We start from the raw sequence: 24,537 nt of genomic DNA on the forward strand, positions 1-24,537 counted from the left end.
TTTATTTATTATTCTGTGTATGCTTCTTGACTTGCAGTCCACTACTTTATTTATACCTTCTCGTACTATGGTACTATGGTATTGTTGTTATTCACCAGCTCAGACCAAAACAAATTCATTTTTTCAATAAATAATCTGATTCTGAAGAAACTGCAGTATAACTTCAGTGGTTTACAAGCAGAATTGGACGCTCACAGTGCAGCACAGGCTTAGAGCCCACACCAGAGAAATACACAGTAAGTCATGTTATTGTTGGACACACCGCTGCTGCTGTTGTTTCGGTGAAACGTACAGATGTGGTCAAGTCCAACACAACAATAATAAACCGAACAAGCAGTGAGACGAGAGAGAGGAAGTGATCTCAGTGTGAGTTTAATGACGCATTTGGAGCTATCGGAAGCGTCGTAAATTTGACTTGCGCTTCGAGCAAACAGGTGGTGGTTCTCATACAGGAGATGCTGGGGTGTAGCGAATAAAGCTAGAAGAACATGCAACAACGGTGAAGGTTACGTATACTGCAAGACCTTTAACAGTCTGTGAAAAGATTGATTTGAATGTTATCCGAGATGTGACTATTATATATCGCGCTAATAATAATAATCATAATAATAATAATACTAAAATGTACAACTAAAGCGCGTTTTCTCACCTACGCATCGCAAATCAAAGAACGAAATTTGTTGCACAATTTATACATAAGAAAAACAACAACATCTACCAACACACAAAATCCATAATTTGTCTACGAGCAAACGCGCTAAGAGGCGCGACTGGATCGTGCGGTGTACGAGGAGCCTTGAACGCAGCGTTTTTTCAGTTCAAAGGATATCTCGTCAGTGCGAGCCACAGGCAGTTTAATGTATTTTATGTTCAGGCATTTCCTTGACACTCGCTTTGAAACTTGTTTCCTGAGCTATGGCGCAATAGAAAGCTTTCCAGCTATGTTTTGGGAATATTTCGACGCGCCTCGACGACTCGGAAATCCAGCGGGCTCTGCGAGCGAGGTAATGTTAGCCCCGACGAGCTAACGCGGAGCTAGCCGACAGCTAAGTTGCAGTTAGCAAACTAACGTTAAGGCTTTGATTTGTTTTGATTGTTTCACACGCGAGGTTAACGCTCGAGCTGGACACCGCCACTTAAGACTGTCGGGGAATAAGTGTCAGCTTGCGTCGACGGTACCGAAACTAACGTTTATTAATCAACAAGTGGTCTTTTATTCTGCACTGTGTGGGTTGCCTGGCCATCGGACAGTAAGTTAGAAACCAGTCGCTCCAGTCCGAGCGCCTGTGTTGCATGACTGATGTGTGACCTAGCTTTCGTTATCTCCGTTGATAATGTCCGCTGCTGCTAATATCACGTTATATAACGCTCATCGGTAATCTTTTTCCCTGGCAGTGGTCTTGACACTGTCCTATTTTTTGCCCCCGATATCATCGGTTGGAACATGACAGTTTAGGACAGATTGTGTGTGTGTGTGTGTGTGTGTGTGTATGTGTATGTGTATGTGTGGGGGGGGTGTGTCTCCAACACAGCAGGTCTGGATGAGTCAGGGTAGATTTACTCGTCTCCATAAGAAGCTTACACACACAGTCACATTCAGCCTGTAACACACAACAATCAACATTATTGGTGTGAATGTCACAGAGCAGCATGTGTCAGCTCGGTGCCAATAACTTCTTTTGTGGCTCCTCGAGGCAAAATGAGAACATCTATCCGTCTTAAAGTGAAGATTAAGACAGAAATCCTATCCTGGCAGAAGAACTTGTATGGCGCCATTAGCGTAGCAAAACTATTTACAAATGTGAGTGGAGAGTTGTGTAACAGTATCTCAATCCACGTGTGTGCGTAATCAGATTTGTGAATGTGTAAAAGAATTTTTAAATGCAGTGCTGTGATCGGTGAATGTGTACGGGAATCTGCCAATGTGTATTCACGACCTGTGTGCGCATAATCAGACCTGTAAATGTGTAAATATGTCCCAAATTTGTCCACAGTCCTGCCAGGTGTTTGGAGATGACCTTTGTTTCACTGCCGTGGTGGAGATCTGCAAATGTGTGCAGAGATTTGCCTCAGTAGCTATCCTAGCCCACTTTTGTGGGATGAAAGCCCCCAACAGCCGTATGACAGCCACAGTGATACTGATGAATTTACTGTTCGTCCGATCACTGGGGGCTCCGACCAGGATTCTGACTCCGGGGATGACGAAGACACGTTGGCAGGGACAAGAGAGGCGTGAGGCAGGAGAGGAGTGAAAGGGACATCTGTCACCCAGGCCTGGAATGAAGTCATTTTTAGGGCACATTTCACAGTTGATAGATACAAATATATTGGGGTAATAAATAAAAGTGACAATTGCATTGTATGAAGACAAAACAGTATCAATAAGGAGTCAGTGTACTAAAAACAATCCAGAGTTTATTATTAGCATTTGAGTGTGAGGTAGTCCTAGCACTCACAGAAATGACTTCAAACACTTTACAGGTTAGAGCTGCAGCAGTTTGTTGATTAATCAGTTAGTTGTTGACCATTAAAATTAATTACAAACTATTTTGGTAATTCAATCATTTTAAGTTTAAAGGAAACGTCCAAATTCTCTGATTCTCTGACAACATGATTCTCTGAGTAAATTTCAGACTTTCATTCTCTGAAGATGCGAGTTGTAACAGGCGTCATTATCTCTCTCATCGCCTGTGTCTGCTGTTTGTTTTGAAAGAGTCTCTTCGTGCTGTTTGACACAGATTTTGTGTAGGTGATAAAAGAGGTTAGTGGTGTCTGGGGACCACAGCATAATTTGCAAAGTAACGCTGCATTATTTTATTTATTTTTTGATCAGTTTCAAACTTTTCATACCCAAACCTCATTAATGCGGCAGAATTCTCCCCTCTTTTGGGTACAAGCTCCCGTTCTGTGTCGTGTTCACTCCCCTTCCATGTTTGCGTTGCCATCATGCAAATTTTCTGCCTGCAGCCGTGCTGCGTGATGCAAAGCATCGTCCAAACGAGGAAAAATAATGCTGCAAAGAGTGTGATTTACAGCACAACCAAAAAAATGGCAAAGCATATAATGAAATGATCGCTGTTTTTCTACCATATGTATGTATCGTTACTCGGTTAATATAATAGCTTGTTCTCCAGGTGAGTCCATGCACACTTCATAGCAAAGTGTCGACACACATATGCAAATAGAAGCATTTCCATAATCGATGAGTCGTCCCTGCTCCAGTTACCAAAGTAACTGCCTGGTTTGCTGCTTCCCATTTGGTGCTGCAGAGATGTATACATTACACTGTCTCCTGATGGACAGAGGCTTTATTTGTTGCTAAAGTAACCGCTAATTGCATACACTGCATCTGTTGGGGGTCCTGATGGAGGACCACCTACCCAAGGCAATGGTATGGGAAACACTGTGACAGCTGACTCATGTGAACGGGTCCAGTGTGGGTTGCATTCACATCAGTAGATCTGCATTATAAAGGGCATATGGAATGGTATCTCCACAGCGCTGCTTTTTTAATATATTATAATTGGGTCTCCTGCCCACGTTTCACTGACACATATGAAAAGCACAGACGTTATACAGTTTGAAGTTTTAGGTCATATTAACAGGTGAAATAATGGATGAAATTTGTGATATATATGGTGATTTATATCAAAATAAACTGCGTCCACGAACCCGGAGCTCCGAGCCAAAGGCTTTCGTTGCACTGGTGCAAGAGACAGAGGCAACACTTTGCCCTGGCTACTGTTGGAGTTGTTTTGCAAAAATGAGCTGCATTAATGTATGAGATTTAAAGATAATGTTTCCTCACACATCGAAGAGAGGTTTCATGAAAAGCAGGATATTGTTGAGGGTTGCACCTCTTTGATCTCCGTGGGCTGTCAGGACACTGACAGACACCGAAGCTGTTCTGAAGACAGAGAGTTATTGTACTATCTATGAGACGTTTAATAGTTATTTAGTGTTTGTTGTTTAAATAATATCCACATTTGTACGCACTCCGTCCCCTTGTCACTCACAACATGACCTGCAGAAAGCTGTCACTTTTCCCTGGACAACGTGTAATTATGTGAGCCATCAGAGGTGACAGGCAGGAAGGACTGTAATTAATGCAAACGTTCGTGTTGACTTGTTTGACACACTCAGATGTTCCAGTTACTCATGCTAGTGTTGGGACTATTTCAGGTGTGTGAAAGACTTTTAAAGATGAAATCAGCAATTTTCAATAGAATACTCAGTCTCTGTCTGTATTTCTGTATTTGGGGAATTTTCCAATAGGGAGTGGTACTTTTTTATTTTGGTCATTTAGGCTGCGTACAACAATACTAGCAGTCTGTTGACGTCTCAAAACATCGTATACGAATGAACAGGTGTTCCTGACAGGTGCAACACATAAGTGAGGGACATGTCAGTCAAACCCGCTCTGTACACACCCACGCTCTCAGCGAAAGTGAAAACACCTGTGCGGGTGCACCACTAGTGTTTATGGCCTTTAATCTCAACATAGGACGACATGCAAAAACTGCAGCGAAGCCACTGAGAATACCAGGTGGGGGTTTCACCTTAGCTGGAGATAATAAAAAATGAAAGTGTACATGAGCAAGAGTCTGCTTTGATTTAAGCTTAATTTGTTTTTCCGTCAGAGTCCTCTGCAACCTACAGTTTACCAAGTTTTGGCTGTCAGAGTAATCACAGCACATGTGCAGTCATCATTTAGTTGGCGGTCTTTGCCTTTTGCCTTGTGTTTAGGTGTTAAGACAACAATACCAAATTCTGGATAATAGGCATAGCGGCATAATGAATATGCAGGTTATAAATATTCTTTAGTAAAAAGTAGTGCAATAAAACTGAGTGAAATTATTTAGAGCTATAGTAATGATGAACACAGTGATTATTCCAGATATACTGTGTGTACCATTGCTCTTATGTCACGGTTACTATCCTTAATGTATCCGTAATGTGCTTTGTGTTTGCCATTCCTGTGCCTCTGCATTTGAAATGAACTTCTCCATAACAATTCTTCTTTTCCTCTCGCTGTGAGGGGCATTTCATTTTCATTTTCATGGCCATGGTGTTTTGGGGCTCTTTGAAAGTCAGATGTGAACAAGATGTTTGGCCTTGAGTAGAACTAGTCAGTAGCCACATCACTGTGCCACATTTTATAGGAAAAAATGTATTGTAATGTATTTCTAATGAGGTGTCATGTTCTTATTCCTGAGTAATTGGCTTAATGTAAACAATGTGACACTGAGTTTAATGTATATCATGATTTCACTGTCATTGAGCTGACATCAATAGTGCCTCTTTACTGTGTGAACAGCTTCAGTTTAGGCAGAAAAAAGAATGGCATTGAAGGTGTTGGACTTCATGTAGCTGTTAATGAAAGCACTGTTGAATTTATATAGCAGGGGGTACAGTGGCATTATCATCCTGGAATGTGGGAACCACATGAGGGAACAGTGTTTGTACCAGATGGAGCACCTGGTCCTGTAAAACAGCCTTTTAATCCTCAAGTGTTACAGCAATCACACCTCATTCTGGCCATACTTTTAGGTATCCAGCAGTCTTTGTAGTTTAGAGGCTGGGATACAGGTGAGGATGACTAAGATCAATACAATTCTCAATGCATCTCACTGAAAAACTAGGGGGAACGTGTGGGAACATTAAAATGTGGATTTTTGCTGCATATGGCTGTGACTTGATTAACTCATTGACTTTGTTACCCAAGCTTTGGTTCTGCAGGTATCGCTAAAATTTCTATGAAGTGACGTCATGAGTGTGTCTGATTCTCTCCCCTCTCAGAGTCGACATAGTTAACCCTTGTGCTCCCCTCGGTACACTTTGTGTACTTTTCAATTTTAAAAAACGTAATAATTCTGCCTGTGTTAATGGTAGTGAGACAAAACTTTCCAAGGTTTTTTAAAAATTTTTTTATCCAATTTTAAATGTCCAACCTTGGATTTAATAATAGGGCCATAATACACTGTTTAGAAAAAAAAGTTCCTCTGGCTTCCCTTATATTTTTTTGTATCATTGACTCCCATTATTACATACACTTTTGATCCTACTCTAATTTTTTTTGTTTTTGTTTCTCTTTCTTATGCCCCACCCTACCCCCCACCCACAATAGACACACACACACACACACACACACACAAAACAGAGCCCCATACACACTACTGTACTTGTAAAATGAAAAAGAGAGACAATCGAAATGAAAAGATCAAAGAAGCACTCAACTACCAAAGCCTCTTTTTTCATTTTGGTTTTCACTGCAGCATACTCAGGTGCTGTTGCTGCAAACCTATAAATGCATGTAGCTTGCTTGGCTGCTCATTTCTTCAGCAAAATTGAATTTGGGGGGAGGATCTGACTGCTGTCCAACAGTCCTCTGAGAAAAAATGTGGGTTCATATTCCCAAAATAGCATTAAATGATTAAATTTTTTTTAGTAATGATTAGAACTGGAGTTGGTCAAAAGATTTAATGCAGTGAAAGTGAAAAAAAAAATTCACATAATATTTTTATAGCATTTTTTTTTTTTTTTGAAAAAAATCATTTTTTGTAGGTCGCTGGCACAAACCTTTTTGAGGGGAGCACTAGCACCTCCTCAGTTCTTGGCTGATTAGCTGCATAGCTGTATTATTTTATAGTCGTAGACGTTAGTTTAGGGTTTACGAACAGTGTGCATCTAGTCCAGTTTGTGTTTCCCTGTAACCTCATAAAATCTGAAATGTTTTTATCACACACTGCTGATGCAGTTAAATGCAAGAGACATGTTACAAAGTAACAACACAACATTACAACATTACATTAACTTGTCTAGCTGAAGTTGCCAAATGAACAGTTAACTCTGGTCAGTTATAATTTTGTGCAGGCTGAAAACTCCTGATGATGTGCTGTCACTGCATCAATACATTTCCACACTTCCAACATGTACTACATTTGGTCCTCCTCCTGTGTGCTGTTGTTCATGAACATACTGTATGCTGCTGGAGCTTATACCCATTCTTTGGTTGAGTGATTGAAGGACACATGTCAGATCTAAGCACATACAACAAGAACTAAGTTCTTTGTCACAACGTCGCTGTCGGAATTAACTGAAATTACTGAACTGGCTTCCATTAATGTGTCCAAGGGAAATATTTTCCACAATATCAGTACCCCATATTGTTATCTTGTGAACTGTAGTTCTGTTCAACAAGCATAGATCTGCAGAAACTCTGTTTCTACCTGTTACAGCTACAGAGTCCTATCCACACCTGTATGTTTTAACCAGAATTGACTATTTGTCTTAAAATGTGGCTTTGGACGTTACTGTAACCTCTGTTTTGTTCTGTGTTGGGGTTTTTTTCAGTGAGAGACATGGACAACTCTGTCACGCTGTGGCAGTTTCTTCTCCAGCTCCTATTGGATCCCAGTAACGAACAGTTGATCTGCTGGACCAATGAGGAAGGGGAGTTCAAACTACTGCAGGCAGAGGAGGTGGCCCGGCTGTGGGGAGCCCGCAAGAACAAGCCCAACATGAACTATGACAAACTCAGCAGGGCTCTCAGATACTATTACGACAAGGTAAACACATCAGCCCTGCTCCCCTGTAGGATACACAGCAGTTGGTTCTAGGTGATTGAATGTCAGTGCCTGTATTTGATGTCTTAGCTTGGTTTTATATTTCACAATAACTATGCTCTCTTTAAAAGACCAATATTTGGTCAGCCATTAGCTGTCTGTTTGCTTGTGTCACACATTTTGCAGTCTTCTCACCTCTCCCAGCCCTTTCATTGCCATAGCATCATAGATGATCACTAAATAACCCTGCAGTACTCCCTAATCCTGACCCAAACCATAAGCATGTCTCTCATCCTTTAACTTCGTCAAACTTCTGACCAATTACAGGCTTTTAACCTGTTTTTGAACATCTGATGTTGGCCCCAGATGCCAGAATACGGTTGGCCAAAACATGCCCCTGACTGGTGGATAGGCCACATTGCGGTTGGTAGGCGGGAGCCTTAATTTAGGTCTTATGTTTCAACTTCTTAGAATTCCTGTGTTGACTCCATAACCAGAGTGAACCCTCTCAGGCAAGTATTTTGAAGTATGCGATGTGATAATATATTTGGTTAGGTTTTAGAGCACAATGAAACGACATGTAGTCTGAAACTGAAACTGAACTAAAATTCTTAGAACGGGTCTGGTGTTATGCAGGTAGCTCACTGCACCCTTTCTTTGCTGTGCACAGATCCAGCAGTGTGTAGTTTAGTCACCAGGGCCTGCTTCCAGAGTAAAATCAGTGTATGTGGAGATACACTATCAAGATTTACCGTGCAGCCTGCATGGGCCTGCAGAGGCAATCACAATATCATATTTCTTATACAGAGCCAATGCATTCAATTTAATGAACTATAAGGCGGCACCACAACAGCATACTGTAAAACACGGTTAAACCTCAGCAGTGATTGGTACTCATTTCAGTGTTAATAACTAAAACGGGCAAAGACATTTTAGAAGAATTGAAAACATAATATGTTACAGGGTCTGAGTCAGAGCGCATCACTGCGACAGTGTACCCCATTAAAACATAAAATGTTCCATCACTATAACCACCCTGCGCCTTATTGCCCCCTGTTGTTTGATCATTTATTTCGTGAGTGAGCCACAAAATGAACTAAATGTGGATGTCTGTATGCTCAGCTAAATATGGGTAGGGAGCGCAAACCCCACTGTGTACCAGTCTGACTTTTGAAATGTTAGCAGGGATTGACTTGTGTAGTGTTTTGTCAACAACAAACAAACCGTAAACTCTCTTGTTTGTCATAACCCAGCCCAGAAATAAGATCAAATCAAATAAAATTTTATTTGTATAGTCCAAATTCACAAAACACATTTAGCCTCTGAGGGCTTTACAATCTGTGAGTGTACAGATTGTCTGTCTGTCTGTCTGTCTGTCTGTCTGTCTGTCTGTCTGTCAGACCCTCGCTTCGAGTGAGGAAAAACTTGCCCACAAACCCCCTTTTAACAGGGAAAAAAAGTGGAAGAAACCTCAGGGAGAGCCACAGAGGAGGGATCCCTCTCCCAGGACGGACAGACGTGCAATAGATGTCACGTGTACAGAACAAATCAACTAAAACATAAGAGAGCTCATGATGCATAAACGAGACAGAAGCATTGGAGTCAGATAGTCGTTGAGTACTGAGCAAGAGCTGATGTTGGCATATTGTAAACGGCAGTCTCAGTCAGATCACATCAGTATCTAAATCACTTAATCTCAGTCAGTCAGGATGATAAGGACTGAGCAGCAGCGTGTCCGTCCGTCAGTCTGCAAGACTTTAACGTTAGTTCATCGGCTACAGAGCAGACTGAGTGCTGTCGACAGGATCAGTAAAGAACGATATCTTCATATTTGATTGGAAGACGCAGCTTACCAGTAGTGTAATGATGAGAATACTGAAAGGGTTATTTTTAGTATCAATATCATGTAGTTACAATCACTGAATGTGAGCTGCAGTGAATCTGTCTGGTGTTCTAGATACAGATGGGTTTCAGGTACTTTGAAGTTGACTTCAAAGTACAAAACACTGATTGAAATCTTTGTCAGTGTCAGTTAAATGTTGGTATGATGATGTTGAGCATAATAGAATATGTTTCTACTCTCTTCTTGAACTCTTCTCAAAGGCTCAGATGTACAGCTGTCTGGTGCTTAGAGGCTTAATCGCCTGAATATTTTTGCCTATTCCGGGGATCTAAAAATTTAAAATGAATGTGAGTGTGGTCAGATTGTGTGGCATCCTGATAAATATGGGATCTAATGTTTGTCAGTCATAATTAAACCAATTACGTGATGCTTCTGTTGCCTAACAGCACATGTTTTGAAGCAGCAGCTGGAGACTTCAGAAGGAACTGCCTCCTCCAGACAGCTTCACCACCAAGTGCACCAGCAAATAACAAAACTCAAGTTAATTGCTTCTCTGAATGGTTAAAGTCCACTGCTCAGTGACATGTGGAAGAGGGGGAGAGTGCTGTCTGTCTCCCACTCTGCTTGTGGTTTGGCAGAAGCGCAGGCCTGACCCTGTGGGCGTTCTGGGCAGGGCTGTTCTGGTATGTTTGGCTGCAGCAGCAGAGGCTGCTAGTTTAGTACAGACAGGAAGGACAGAGCTGTCCCACGCACAAGGCTTTTCTGTGGTCTCACTCTTCTATTTTTTACTTCTAGTGCTGTACTCTTTGGTAGAGGCCTACTACGTGAGGGAAAGTCTTGTTTCTGCTCTCACTGTGTGCTTTCTGCCTAGATGATGGCGATGTACTTTCAAACTAATATATTTTCTTCTGCAATTGTTGTTTTTGTGTCTTCCAGAACATCATAAAGAAGGTGAATGGTCAGAAGTTTGTGTATCGCTTTGTGTCCTACCCTGACATCCTCAAAAGAGATGTCGCCGCCCAAATAGAGGGTGGGGAGGTGGGTGCTGGGGGCATCCCTCCCCTGTTAAAGAGGGGAGACAGCACCCTACAGGAAGGTGAGTCTGACCGCAGTAAGGTGGGAGGTAATACAGCAGCTCTGAGCTCCAGCACCAAGCAGTCAAACCGTAACGACTACATCCACTCCGGCTTATACACCTCCTTTACCCTCAACTCGCTGCAAAATGGACGCCAGCTCTTCAAGTCCATCAAAATCGAGAACCCAGCAGAGAAGATGGCTGACAAGAGGGGTCCCACAGCCACAGCACAGAGCCAGGAACAGTTGCCTCAGCCACAACAGCCAACTGGTTTGCCATCCGTCATCAAGTTTGGAAACACCCCTCCGAAGCCAGCACCAGCACCACCTGCTCAGGTTGACATAGAGCCGACCCTGATGTCCAACCACTTGGATACTCTACAAGCTCAGCCGCCGAGGGCCGAAGACATCAGCAGCACACACTCCTCCTTGCCCTCTCACTCCGTCTACGCATTTGAACAGATCCGCCCATCGGAACCGGCGTTCAGCCTACAAGACCTGACGGCGACCAGCCCGTCCCCAAGCCTCGTGCCTGACTCCTCCCAGGAACTGGTGATCGACAGCGACATAGAGTCCGGATCTTCTCAGCCTGCAGACGCTCAGGCACCAGAGAAGGCAAGTATTCATATGAACGCATCTCACACAACGCAAGTTTAAAAAAATGTATAAATGCCCTGAAAACTTATTTCCTGTCAGTTTCTTACTGTAACATAAGGGGTCAGACATGGATGAATAATATTCATACAAAGTTAGATCTGTTTTGGTTTATTATTTACTTATTTCACATAATGTTTGTCAGTGTATGGCTGGATGATATTTCAGATATATTTGATATATTCAATTCATGTTCGATTTTTTTTTTTCGTCATATTTGAGTTTTCAATGTTGCTCTGAGGACAAACTGATTTTTGTCTTCTTTGGAGCACTGGGGAAATAATCTAGAATCAGGCTTTGACAGATTATCAGTTATCACCTCTGGTATGTGGCTTTTCATGGTGAACGTGTTGGCAAACACTTGCCTTTTTAGCAGACAAAGAGCGACATTATCATTCATTTGGGATCGCGTTTCTGAGCGCAGATGACTGTGAGTCCTTTATTGACTCTCCTTTCAGCTCTGCTTTTGGTATCTAAATACCTCTCCCTTTAGTTACTAAACGCTCCATTATATTCACCAGCTAGACGCTATGAGTGCTGCTTGGTGTCGTGTACAGTGGGCTTTTAGTATGTGTGTCTGTGTCAGAATGTGAAAAAAACTGCTGCCTGCTGCACCCAAAAACCCCATGATCCAAAACAATGAAGTTGTTTCTGGAAAACAATCAGCTGAAAGATGCTAAAAGGCTGAGTCAGGTGATGATTCTCTTTAGATTCATCAGCACCATTGATCCTTTTCACATCCAAGCAGTCATGTAATTCATTGTATAAATAATTGTTAATATATGTGTCAGTGTACGTGATTCAGTAGCCACGCAACACCACGTCCTTGAAATTAATAGCACAGCATGAAATGATATTGGGAAACGGGAAAAAACATCACTCACTAATTTCACTCAATAAAAACTGAATAAAGAACACACTTTAATTCTGCTTACCCAACTGTGTTGAATTATGTTTTTAGTTACATTACAGAAATCAAAAATCAATTATCAATTAATGAAACGTGTATAGTAATAATTATGTCCCTTATCTACCAGGTGGACAATGGCGTTGGTCTGTCAGGAGATGAGACCAGTTTGGTGGATGCTGAAACCAGTTCATCCTCAGTGAGCAGCAGCACCACACTCTGCATTCAGGGCTCAGGAAAGACACGCAAGCCACCCAAAGTCCTGCAGATCAGCCCACCAACTCTGCTGGTCACCGCCTCGGACTTCTCCCCCATGAACCTCTGCAGCCCGTCTTTACCCACTGCCTCCCTCACACCAGCAATGCTACAGGTGAGAGTGTGGATCCATCCTCTTTCGGTAGTAAAGTCAGTTTAAAACACATAAAAAAACTTTTAAAAAATCTGTCAATGATTGTATTAGTAAATTAGTTGTCTTCATAAAAATGGCAAAAAATGGTTAAAATGTTGATCGCTGTTTCCCAAAGCTACCCAATGATAACGTCATCAAATATCAGTTTACTGCCTTAGAGTTTAAAGAAACTCATTTTTTTTATTTCTTAAAAAGTGATTAATCACTTATTTTGCAAATTAATTTAATAGTTGACAACGTATTGTTGCAGCCCTAAAATAATAATACGGTTTCAAGTATAAAATAAATATTAGCCCAAAAAATGGGAGAGAATTAGAAAGCTGTGGAACGACATCTGTAGACTACATACGTTCAAAATTCTTTGCTCAACCATCATACGTCAGATTGGCTTGTGTTTCTCTGTGTTTCTCTGTAAAATTTGCTTCAGTTTTGTTCTTTATTAATTCCCTGCAGAAGATAAAACCAATTCAGTCTCATGAATCTGTTTGACATTGAGTGTATTGCAGATCAATTCATACCTCATAAACGGCTGCAGCACTGGACGAATTTATAATGAAGTGTATTTCGCTATTACGAAGTAGTTCACTAATGATTGTTAATCACTGCTGAAGTGATACTTATCATATGATGACAGTTATTTACATAATCTTTTACTCCTGCATTTTGTGTGTGTGCAATTTCTGGAAATACGGTAATGTGTTGAAATTATAAACTAAACTAGCAATCAGTGTCTGGTGCCTAGCTAGGAAGGAGAGGGTGAGTGTGTTTTTCATGAAAAACACAAAAGGGCCCATCTCAAGCCAGTATTTAGTTAGTTCTGGACTACTGTAGAGCGATGGCGGCTCAACATGCTTGACTGTTGAGGACCTGCATGATTCTTGTTTTCAGGTAATTATGCACTAATTAAAACAGAGTTATGCATAAAGTATTATATAGACACATTGAACCTTTTTAAGACACCGGTAGACAAGCAGCATCATCGTCTCACCGGGCAGAACCCAGAACTGAGGTTTCACAGAGAACCTCCAGCATTTACAGATCCTGACCAGCAGGTGGCAGCAGTGCAGCGTGGCTCTCTGATCCTGTTTTTGTGGCGTTTAATTGTCCCCCAGCGGTGCAGACCGCATGACTGTGTGCCTCTGTATGGAATTAATGAGTCTATTAGATTTGCCGGCTCAGACAATGCTGTTTTTATTCAAGCCCTCCCCGGCAGGTCAGGTCAGGTTGGATCATAAGATCAGTGTCCGACTGCCGGTCAGCTCACAGATGAATGAGTTGACTTCAAGCTGTGCCTCTTCAGTGTATAGGAGGGTTCAGATGACTTTGTGACAGTACAGATGCATGTGGATTAAAGCTGCTGAGAGCCCCTGTGTTCAGTTTCTTTGTGTTTGAGACTGCAGTTCATGAATAAAACGAATAATAAGATAGTTATTAAACTAATAAAATAGTTTAATAACTATCCAGTGTTTTGTTGACCGAGTTAAAAGTTAAAAGTGACAGTAAATGTTGACGAGATGAGATGCAAATGTTCACACAAACCTTGTGAGCACTTGGTACACACTTGAGCTCTCTGAGGTCATGATAAACTTCATCAGGGTCCAGTTCTGTGGCTCTATATTATTTCTGGTTTTCACAAGCCACTTTAAGCTGCACCAGGTATAACAGCAACAGCCCTTAATCACTGATAGAGGATATAAAACACAGCTAAACAATGTAGAGGGACAAGGACAGTGTAACAAACAGCGATGATTTCCCTGAACTGCCGTTTTGTGTTTTCACTTCTTTCACTCATGGACTCACAACAACTTGTATAGCCCTGGTGATCTCATCCACGCTTGTTGCCATGGTAGCTATGTGGGAAGATGACATCCTCATTCGTAATCCTGCCGGCTCAACTCTGATTGGTCGACTGGTTCTCCAACTGGTGAAAAGAGCTATCAGTGGGCACACACACACACCAGACCTATTGGAGTTTGCTGAACACAATTAGAGTTGTGGGTGGCAATTCAAAGGTCTGGGACGAGGCTAAGAGTGCTCTTGAAATGTCTCATAGATGCTAGAGACCAACTGATGGTGGATTTGTTTGATGCTGATGGTGCAGTATATAACAGCTGACATTTAAAGGTTTTTGTTGAGGACTTGCTTATTTAAGAACTGAGCTGAGCGGGAAAGTTAATAGTTGAAAAACAAACTTTCTTTTTGACCAATTAATGCTGGAGCAGTCTTTGGTCATGCAAGGTTAAACAGTTTGTGTGGAGCACGGGAGATGGAACTCATCTGCTATTGTCAGATGATGATGAGTTTATTTTATTATGTTATCTGCATTCCTGTGCAGATGTCTTACTGTAGAGATCAGTTAAAATCAGTCTTTCTCGCCATTCTTCTTCTTGACGCAGAGATCCATTAGCTGTTTTCTGGATATCCACAGGTTACAGTCAAAACTCCAAAACATTGGCTGTTGCTTCCAGAGGCTGAGTAGCCTTCAGATGATAGCCGATGGGTTCAGACTTTGATTAAATAACACTGAGTCTTGTCTTGTTCATCTTCCTCCCCAGACTCCCACTCTGTTGCTGACTCCCAGCCCTCTGCTGTCCAACATCCACTTCTGGAGCACACTCAGTCCGGTCGCTCCCCTCAGCCCAGCTACACGCCGCCAGGGAGGCCATCTGTTCCAAGTCAGTACATCAGAGTGTAAATTCTTTATATTTGTCCATATTAGCCTAACACGTCCTCTTAACACTCCACTCTGCTCTGTTGCAGTTTCCGTCTGTCCTCACCCCTCAGTTCCAGATCCCTGTACACAGTATGGATGGGACCAACACGCCCGGCCCCATTTCCCCAGACCCGCAGAAAACATAGGATTAACTCCCTAACATCATCAGCACATTTGGACCCAGACAGCCAGACAAAATCACCACATCCCCCCTCCGGGCTCCCATCTCCTACTCCCATATCCAGGACGATTATGTGGGAGCTCAGTCATGATCATTCCTCATCACTCCAGTGCTTTAAAGCACTCTGCCACAGGATTCACACTACAATCAGACGTGTGGAGGTAGGATCAGAGACGTTGGCAGTCCAGGTTTGATGGATGGATGGATGGATGAAACATAGAGTTTTGTTTTGAGCATTTACACCATGCAGATGTCATCCTGTACTCATATACACTGACGCTGTAGTTCCTCATGCACTTATGGATTCAATTTGTCTGGCTGTTTGGGATCCTCAGTCACAACAATTCGAGGAAAGGAGGAATTTCCATGGCAACAGTTTTGGTGCATGTGGATTGGACCCTCAGCAGCGACAATCTGCTTCATACTTGGACACACAGAGCAGTGGGATTGCAGATAACGGAATCTTTCCTTTTTTAAAGAATTTCCGACTTTTCTTGTGCGACAGTGTTACTGCCAAAAAAGATCCATTTTGTGTTATCAGTTAGTTTCTAAGCTGTTTTCTCCTCTGCTGACAAAAAATTCTGTTCCTATTTGTGCTCCGTCTTTAACTTTTACTCTTGTTGAAGGGTAGTGCTTTAACCTGATAACCTGCATGTTTACCTGCAACTCTTTAATCTTTTACCCAGCTCTCAGCCTCGCCTCACCTGCCAGAGTGTGTACTGCTTGCTGCTGACTATAGCCACATCCAACAGGACTTTTACCTTGGCTGTCTTATCATAACATGTGGCCATAATCTAAGCTGAACTTTGAGTCTATGTAACTGTTCTAATGCATATATACAGTAGAATAACCCCCAAACGCCAGTGTGCCCTGGTCTGCCTCCAGCCCGTAAGCTTTCAGGTGGGAATGAAAGAAAGCAAAGCCATAACCCTTTCTGTGCATCGACTGTGCAAGCAACATGCAAATCCTGTTTGATAATGTTGCCTTTTTTTTTTTCAGCCGCCATGTTAGAGGCACTTCAAGGTTTTCAAATGAAGGTTGTCGATGAGAGTTAACAACAACAACAACATAACATGTCTAGCCTGTTAATATGTAGCTGGAGCCAGCAGCTGGTTAACATCACTTAGCATAAGCACCTCTGGGGTTCACCAATGAACTCATTACATCTTGTGTGTTCAATCTGTACAGAAATCAAAGTGTAGAAACATGGATTTATATCGGGAGTTGTGGGCCAGACTGTTTTCCTCAACCGGTCTCTACTGGTTGCCCGGCAACAGCTCCCAGCCAAGAAGTGGTTCCAGTACACCCGTAAATACCACAACTTGTTTTTATACTTTTATGAGATGTAACAAGTTAATGAGTGAGTTGATGTATTTTTAGGTGGAATTTGTTGCCGTTGGACAAGAGCCAGGCTGCTTCCCACAGCTAAGCTAAGCTAAGCTAATTAGCCACTGGCTCCAGCTACATACTTGCTGTACAGATGTGAGAGTGGGATCAGTCTTTTTGTCCAACATTTTGCAAGTAAACAAAAAAAAGTATAGTTCTCTAAATTCAGACAATGAAACTGTTGATAGTTCACAGCTCAGCTCTGGTTTCTTTGCTGTCACTGAATGAGCTTTGATAAATGTTGCTTGCAGCGTCTGCGCAGTCATTTTTATTCCCTACTGAACCTCCACATCTTAGTGGGCTAGACTTTGCACAGTCCAGCTTTAACCTTTGCCAAGCCTTAGCCATCTAAAGTCCGTCAACCTTTAATCCAGAGGACTGTAGAAACTCTCTGGAGCAGCGAAGCATCTTCTTTGCTCCGAATCCCCTCCTCTAGATGATCAGCCATGAAAGGTTTACACCTGTTTTGTAAATTACTTTGAAGCCATAAGTCTGAGACACAGACTCCAGAGGTAGATCCCACATTCATATGCTATCAAATGTGGAAATTGTACATCACACTTGTTTACATGATACTTGGGTAAAGAAACACTTAAGCGTGTTCTTTCCAAGTGTCCCTTTCTAACCCAGGGATGGATGACCAGCGAATCTTGTTTGGGGGGGGGGGACTCGTGCTGATTTTTACTTAACTAACAGATATCTGCCCCCTCAGCCTGCAGTCCGTCACATTGATATACGGTGCCTTACCACAGCCAAGCCCAAGTTTATCTCCCAAAAGTGGACGGAGTTGTATCATTTGACAGTGTCAAACTAATGGAACATGACAGCGTTTGTTCGTTTTTCCGCCATATCTTCGTGTAGACCAAACCAGAGCCCCAGAAGTTTGGAGTCAAACTTCACAGGGATGTTTTGTGTGCGAGCACACTGCGGCTCACGCGGTCCGCCACGACTCATGTATCGCAGGGCCTTTTAAATGTGCCGCAGTGTCCTCAGGGATGCATAACTGTATATACTGACAGCGACGTGGGTTAATATGCACAGCATGCAAATGTAATCAGGCCATGTTTTCAAGTTGGTGGTTTGTCTTTTTCCAACCTGCTTATAAATGTTTGTGATAACAAATTTACTCAGAAATTATATAAATATATATATATATATAAAACCTGTTTATATTTTTTTGTGTAATCTCCTTTCATTTCCTGTAACACCATTAGAATTTTAAGATTAATTTCTATTTTTGTAACAGCCAGATAGTTTGTAGTATGTCTGCCATTTTGGGTTCTCTGATTTCATGTTCTCTCTGTGCATGTGTTTCATTATGTTGTTTTCCTCTTGTGTATGTGCAGGTGGCTACCCCATGGTGGCAATGGCTATTTTTGGGAATCAAAGCCTTATGGGAGAAATCTATGTTTTATATGTCAAGTGTTTTGATATAGTGTTGATATTGTACATGCAGATGTTGTGATGGAACGTTTGCACAAACTTTCGGGGTTCCTGTAGTATTGGATTCTGTCGCTTTTCTATGACTCAGATCTCCTCTTTGATGACATGTTGTTGACGTTTGCTTACTGAGAAATATATATTTTCCCAAAGGGAGGATAAAATGATGCACTTAGTATTTTATACGGTAAATCTAATCTTTTACAATATATATCGAATGATATAGTCATTTGTGATCAGGCACGGCCACACAATATTTATTTATTTGAATTTATAACAGAGCCTAATAGAATTGGTGGCTTTTATTGCATTTTTGCAGCAACTTTGATGAAAAACTATAAAATAGCTGGATAATAACCCCAAAGCCCATTTGGAACTTTCCTCCATCATCGAGTCTTTTTGGACTTATCGTTTGCATAGTTCTTCAATTGTATCTTCTGATGATCTTTTTCCTTCAACTTACCTTGAATTGTAAAGTCTCATTTGAAAAAGAAATGACATGCAGCTCTTGCTTTGTTCTGTCCAGTTTTCTATTTGTTTGATGCTTTTTCAAATGTTTACAAGCTACTTGTCTTAAGTGGCGTATCGATGTGTGAGAGGCGTAGAGGAAGTGTTCATAATGAAAGAGATGGGTGAGACCAATAATAAAAGATCTCTAACTAACCACCTGTCTGTATTCTGTCATTACATTCTGTGTTTTTGTCCATTCGACCACCAGGAAATGACAACAGTACTTACACAGGCTGATATGAGTCATATTTTAACAGCAGCACCAATTATGTTGCATGTGTATTGACATAAGCAGCAAGACTTTAACCTCTCCAGTGTTTGCACATTCACATTGAAAAGACAATACTTGATAATTTAAGTGTATCTCTCTACAGCAGTTATGAAGAAATTAAATTAACCACTTTTTGATCCCCAGGCTTGAAAGAAGAATTCACTTTAGGTCCAGAAAAATGTTCATTTGGGAGAAGGCCAACGCTGAGGTAAGATGTCAGAACGTCAGAGATTGTGCCTCGACTCGGCAGACGCACTCCGTCAGCCTCTCAGGGATCCTCGGATCAGGAGCCTCCTGTCTTGTCTGGCTTCTCTTCCATGTCTATGCTTTTAGATGAGTCTGAGGAGTGAACAGCAGAGAGATAAACCCTGTTATACAGTCCCTAAGAGTTGAACACTTTTGAATCATTGACGTGAAGCCAACACGAAAGTGACAAAAACTGCAGTTCCTCAAACAGGCACTTGAGGCTAACTACAGAACGAGTCGGTGTTTGAGTGAAATATGTAGCTGCATAAGAAGGCAGCAATAACAATACATAATAATATTATAATATAATATTTTCATCATTATACACAAATAACCATCCACATGCTTTGGTTTCTGCTCTGTTTGTGTGCATTTTCAAGTCAAATGAAGTCACATTGCATTTATTTCCATGTCCTGTAGCTATAAGACATCAGTGTTTCTAACAGAACTACGTGGACTACTAATTTACTTTAAAATCTGTTGAACTGGTTAAAGGAATTTTCTTCATTCTCTCCACATATGTCTACCTGATGTGTGATCACTCGTTGGGTAATTTTTGTGGATGTGCTGGATATAAAGGAACAGCAGGAACAGGCCGAAGGCAATGAATGATGCTATTGTACAGCACACCAGGAAAGAGTAACTGCCCTGACTGTGGATCACCTGCAGGAAGACACACACATACACACAGTGGGTTTATAATCTGAAACAACTCTGCAATCAGTGCTGGAAAGCAATGTAGCCACAGAACAGATTTATAATGGCAGTGCTTCCACTTCATTCATTAGACACAGCAGGCTGCCACAGACACACAATGATTATACCATGCTGCAGGCAAGTACCTGACAATGCTGAAACACTTTTAAACTGATATTGAAGTCCACAACAGGGTTTCGGGAATGTTTTTCTCTCATTGTTATCATAAAAGCCTGTTCCACATTTCATTGTGAATAAAATGACATTCAAGCGGAAAGGACGCTTTCTTACAGATCCTACAAGAAGCTGCAGCATCATCTCTCCTGTGCTGGCACTGGTCACCAGGACAGTTGTGGCACAACCTTGAACACACGAGATGAACAGAAATGTTACATGAAATCTACATACACGGAGGGCTAAAAATGACTAATACATACAAACATACATTAAGTGAATTGAGGATGAGATGAGTTTGGTGCTGAGAGTCGTGTGTGTCGTAATATGTGTATTAGTTTACCTTTGTAGTCCAGTACATCCTCTGTAAAGGCCAGCATTGAGGGGAACACACTACTTATGCACAGTCCCAATACGCAAGTACCAATGAAGAGAAACACACAGCTGTTGTAGAAGATCAACAACAGGCACTGCACCATGATGACCCCCACCTGTGAGAGACACACAGACAGAAAGTCACAGTGAGAAGACTGAACAGCTGACCACTGTTATAGCGTACTGAGGCACAAAAAATAAGCGTCAACTGCAAAAGCGATCAAATTCCATGGAATATAAAAAATTCCGGAAGAGGTATAGTATATTTATACATTTTATCTTGTTTATTATGTTGGTCCAAAGGACTAAAGATGAATAAATGAAATAGTCCAATGTCTAACAGCTGTAATAATTGTGGAACGTGTTCCAAAAGACAGCCTGACAGCTGGCATGGACTCATCATAAACTGATATGAGTCATTCACCTATGACATCAACTATGAAACATATGCTCATACATGTAGATAATTAATTTAAAAAAAAAGGTCCAATGTCCAACAGCTGTAATAATTGTGGAACGTGTTCCAAAAGACAGCCTGACAGCTGGCATGAGCCAGAGTTGGTCCAGAGACCAAAAGATCTTCAGTACAATTAATCAACGATTCATTGATTATTCTCAACATCAATGTGTTGTTGACAAAGATTCAGTTGCAAGAGTTTTGTCCTTAACACAGATGTGTTGTTGTCCAAATTATGAGGACACCTAGAAACAAGGAGTTGGAGGAGTACGTAATCTGACTACCATATGTGTGGTCACATCTCGCGATGGGGGAAATGTGTGCCCAAGAGCTGCCTCAACCCAGAACACGTAAGAGGTCACGACTCACACCATCACGGTAGCATGCATCCAAAACGCAGCTGCCTAGCTGCCGAAACCCGGGATCGAACCAGGGACCTTTAGATCTTCAGTCTAACGCTCTCCCAACTGAGCTATTTCGGCCTAAAATCCATACTACGGTGGCCTTCAGGTGAAAAACATGTTGCAAAAACTATTTTAAACAGCCGATTAAGTGGCTGTCACTGAGCATGGACTCATCATAAACAGATATGAGCCATTCACCTGTGACATCAACTATGAAACATATGCTCATACATGTAGGAAATTAATAATAAAAAAAAAAAGGTCCAATGTCCAACAGCTGTAATAATTCTGGAACGTGTTCCAAAAGACAGCCTGACAGCTGGCAGAGCCAGAGTTGGTCCAGAGACCAAAAGATCTTCAGTACAATTAATCAACCATGCATTGATTATTCTCAACACAGATGTGTTGTTGTCCAAATTATAAGGACACCTAGAAAAAAAAAGGTCCAATGTCCAACAGCTGTAATAATTGTGGAACGTGTTCCAAAAGACAGCCTGACAGCTGGCATGAGCCAGAGTTGGTCCAGAGACCAAAAGATCTTCAGTACAATTAATCAACGATTCATTGATTATTCTCAACATCGATGTGTTGTTGACAAAGATTCAGTTGCAAGAGTTTTGTCCTTAACACAGACGTGTTGTTGTCCAAATTATGAGGACACCTAGAAACAAGGAGTTGGAGGAGTACGTAATCTGACTACCATATGTGTGGTCACATGTTGCGATGGGGGAAATGTGTGCCCAAGAGCTGCCTCAACCCAGAACACGTAAGAGGTCACGACTCACACCATCACATGTTGTTGTCCAAATTATGAGGACACCTAGAAAAAAAAAAGGTCCAATGTCCAACAGCTGTAATAATTGTGGAACGTGTTCCAAAAGACAGCCTGACAGCTGGCATGAGCCAGAGTTGGTCCAGTATTGTACTGGTCTTCAGTACAATTAATCAACCATGCATTGATTATTCTCAACACAGATGTATTGTTGTCCAAATTATAAGGACACCTAGAAAAAAAAAGGTCCAATGTCCAACAGCTGTAATAATTGTGGAACGTGTTCCAAAAGACAGCCTGACAGCTGGCATGAGCCAGAGTTGGTCCAGAGACCAAAAGATCTTCAGTACAATTAATCAACGATTCATTGATTATTCTCAACACAGATGTGTTGTTGTCCAAATTATGAGGACACCTAGAAAAAAAAAAGGTCCAATGTCCAACAGCTGTAATAATTGTGGAACGTGTTCCAAAAGACAGCCTGACAGCTGGCATGAGCCAGAGTTGGTCCAGTATTGTACTGGTCTTCAGTACAATTAATCAACGATTCATTGATTATTCTCAACATCGATGTGTTGTTGACAAAGATTCAGTTGCAAGAGTTATGTCTTCAACAGAGATGTGTTGTTGTCCAAATTATGAGGACACCTAGAAACAAGGAGTTGGAGGAGTACGTAATCTGACTACATATTGTGTTGCACATCTCCGATGGGGGAAATGTGTGCCCAAGAGTGCCTCAACCCAGAACACGTAAGAGGTCACGACTCACACCATCACGGTAGCATGTATCCAAAACGCAGCTGCATAGCTGCCGAAACCCGGGATCGAACCAGGGACCTTTAGATCTTCAGTCTAACGCTCTCCCAACTGAGCTATTTCGGCCTAATAACATCTACGGTGGCCTCAGGTGAAAACATGTTGCAAAAACTATTTAAACAGCCGATTAAGTGGGCTGTCACTGAGCATGGTCATCATAACAGATTGAGCCATCACCTGTGACATCAACTATGAACATATGCTCATACATGTGAGGAAATAATAATTAAAAAAAACAAAAAGGCCAATGTCCACAGCTGTAATTAATTTGGAACGTGTTCCAAAAGACAGCCTGACAGCTGGCAGAGCCGAGTTGGTCCAGAGACCAAAAGATCTTCAGTAACTTAATCAACGATTCCTTGATTTATTTCAACACGATGTGTTGTTGTCCAAATTATGAGGCACAGAAAAAAAAAGGTCCAATGTTCCAAAGCTGTAATAATTGTGGAACGTGTTCCAAAAGACGCCTGACAGCTGGCATTGAGCCAGAGTTGGTCCAGATTGTACTGGTCTTCAGTACAATTAATCAACGATTCATTGATTATTCTCAACACAGATGTATTGTTGTCCAAATTATGAGGACACCTAGAAACAAGGAGTTGGAGGAGTACGTAATCGACTACCTATGTGTGGTCACATCTCGCGATGGGGGAAATGTTTGCCCAAGAGCTGCTCAACCCAGAAACACGTAAGAGGTCACGACTCACACTATTCACGTAGCATGTATCCAAAACGCAGCTGCCTAGCTGCCGAAAAACCGAAACCGGGACCTTTAGATCTTCAGTCTAACGCTCTCCCAACTGAGCTATTCGGCCTAAAAACCATTACCGGTGGCCTTCAGGTGAAAAACATGTTGGCAAAAACTATTTTAACAGCCGATTAAGTGGCTGTCACTGAGCATGGACTCATCATAAACAGATATGAGCCATTCACCTGTGACATCAACTATGAAACATATGCTCATACATGTAGGAAATTATAATTAAAAAAAAGGTCCAATGTCCACAGCTGTAATAATTGTGGAAACGTGTTCCAAAAGACAGCCTGACAGCTGGCATGAGCCAGAGTTGGTCCAGAGACCAAAAGATCTTCAGTACAATTAAATCAACGATTCATTGATTATTCTCAAACATCGATGTGTGTGTCCAAATTATGAGGACACCTAGTTTTTTTTCCCTCAATCTCGTCGTATTCTTCTTTGTCTCCACTATTCTGTCTGTTACTTTTTTACTTTGCAATCATTCCGATGGTGCACACCTTATATGCTGTATCATGATATCTGCCGCTTATCCCACTAATTACATCTATTTTTCCTGCCCTTCGCTCTAATAGGTATTGCACAAAAGAGCACCTGATGTCAATTTTATTTACCCGTTTCTTCCCCCCTTACCTCTTGTACATTCCCGAGGGCCGGGAAACACTATCTTTACCTCCAGTCCTCGTTCTCCCTGCACACACGCCCGCCCCAAACCATCACTATGTCCAGCTGCGAGCTAATGATCACAATAACCTCGAACATGTGCTGTCGTGATCTCATTGTGTCTTGGTTTCGAGTGTCCCTTCGCTCAGACATGCGTGCGACTGCTCCTTTCTTCGCACCCAGTGTGGGTCCGAACGGGGTGCTCTTTCCCCCCCCTTTTTCTT

At 41.8% G+C, this 24,537-nt stretch overlaps 2 protein-coding genes and 2 non-coding genes across 8 annotated transcripts; 1 reads left to right on the plus strand and 3 right to left on the minus strand.

Annotated features, from left to right (window-relative positions):
* The first annotated feature begins 416 nt into the window (after positions 1 to 416).
* elk4 (ETS transcription factor ELK4) lies at positions 417 to 18,833 on the plus strand. Of its 4 annotated transcripts, none has more exons than XM_019267310.2 (6): positions 417 to 505; positions 7,354 to 7,568; positions 10,345 to 11,097; positions 12,174 to 12,413; positions 15,008 to 15,127; positions 15,213 to 18,833. In XM_019267310.2, the coding sequence occupies exons 2-6, from the start codon at positions 7,362 to 7,364 to the stop codon at positions 15,309 to 15,311; spliced, it is 1,419 nt and encodes a 472-aa protein (XP_019122855.1). In that variant the 5' UTR covers positions 417 to 505; positions 7,354 to 7,361; the 3' UTR covers positions 15,312 to 18,833. The 4 variants fall into 4 exon arrangements, with proteins under 4 accessions (XP_019122855.1, XP_019122856.1, XP_010746918.1 ...); XM_019267311.2 differs by having other exon boundaries at positions 479 to 499; XM_010748616.3 differs by lacking the exon at positions 417 to 505 and adding an exon at positions 777 to 1,004.
* LOC113745866 (major facilitator superfamily domain-containing protein 4A-like) lies at positions 18,724 to 21,583 on the minus strand. 2 transcript variants are annotated; one of them, XM_027279385.1, is made up of 5 exons: positions 21,271 to 21,583; positions 20,413 to 20,560; positions 20,187 to 20,257; positions 19,727 to 19,862; positions 18,724 to 19,292 (listed from the first exon to the last, which is right to left on the minus strand). In XM_027279385.1, the coding sequence occupies exons 2-5, from the start codon at positions 20,546 to 20,548 to the stop codon at positions 19,237 to 19,239; spliced, it is 399 nt and encodes a 132-aa protein (XP_027135186.1). In that variant the 5' UTR covers positions 20,549 to 20,560; positions 21,271 to 21,583; the 3' UTR covers positions 18,724 to 19,236. The 2 variants fall into 2 exon arrangements, with proteins under 2 accessions (XP_027135186.1, XP_027135185.1); XM_027279384.1 differs by lacking the exon at positions 21,271 to 21,583 and having other exon boundaries at positions 20,413 to 20,591.
* trnaf-gaa (transfer RNA phenylalanine (anticodon GAA)) lies at positions 21,311 to 21,383 on the minus strand. Its single transcript has one exon. It is a non-coding gene; the product is annotated as a tRNA-Phe (tRNA).
* A 1,303-nt stretch (positions 21,584 to 22,886) lies between the features above and the next one.
* Positions 22,887 to 22,959, minus strand: trnaf-gaa (transfer RNA phenylalanine (anticodon GAA)). The gene has a single exon. It is a non-coding gene; the product is annotated as a tRNA-Phe (tRNA).
* Between the last annotated feature and the right edge of the window lie 1,578 nt (positions 22,960 to 24,537).

Source organism: Larimichthys crocea, chromosome VI (genome assembly GCF_000972845.2).
Source record: "Larimichthys crocea isolate SSNF chromosome VI, L_crocea_2.0, whole genome shotgun sequence".
Taxonomy (NCBI): Eukaryota; Metazoa; Chordata; class Actinopteri; family Sciaenidae; genus Larimichthys; species Larimichthys crocea.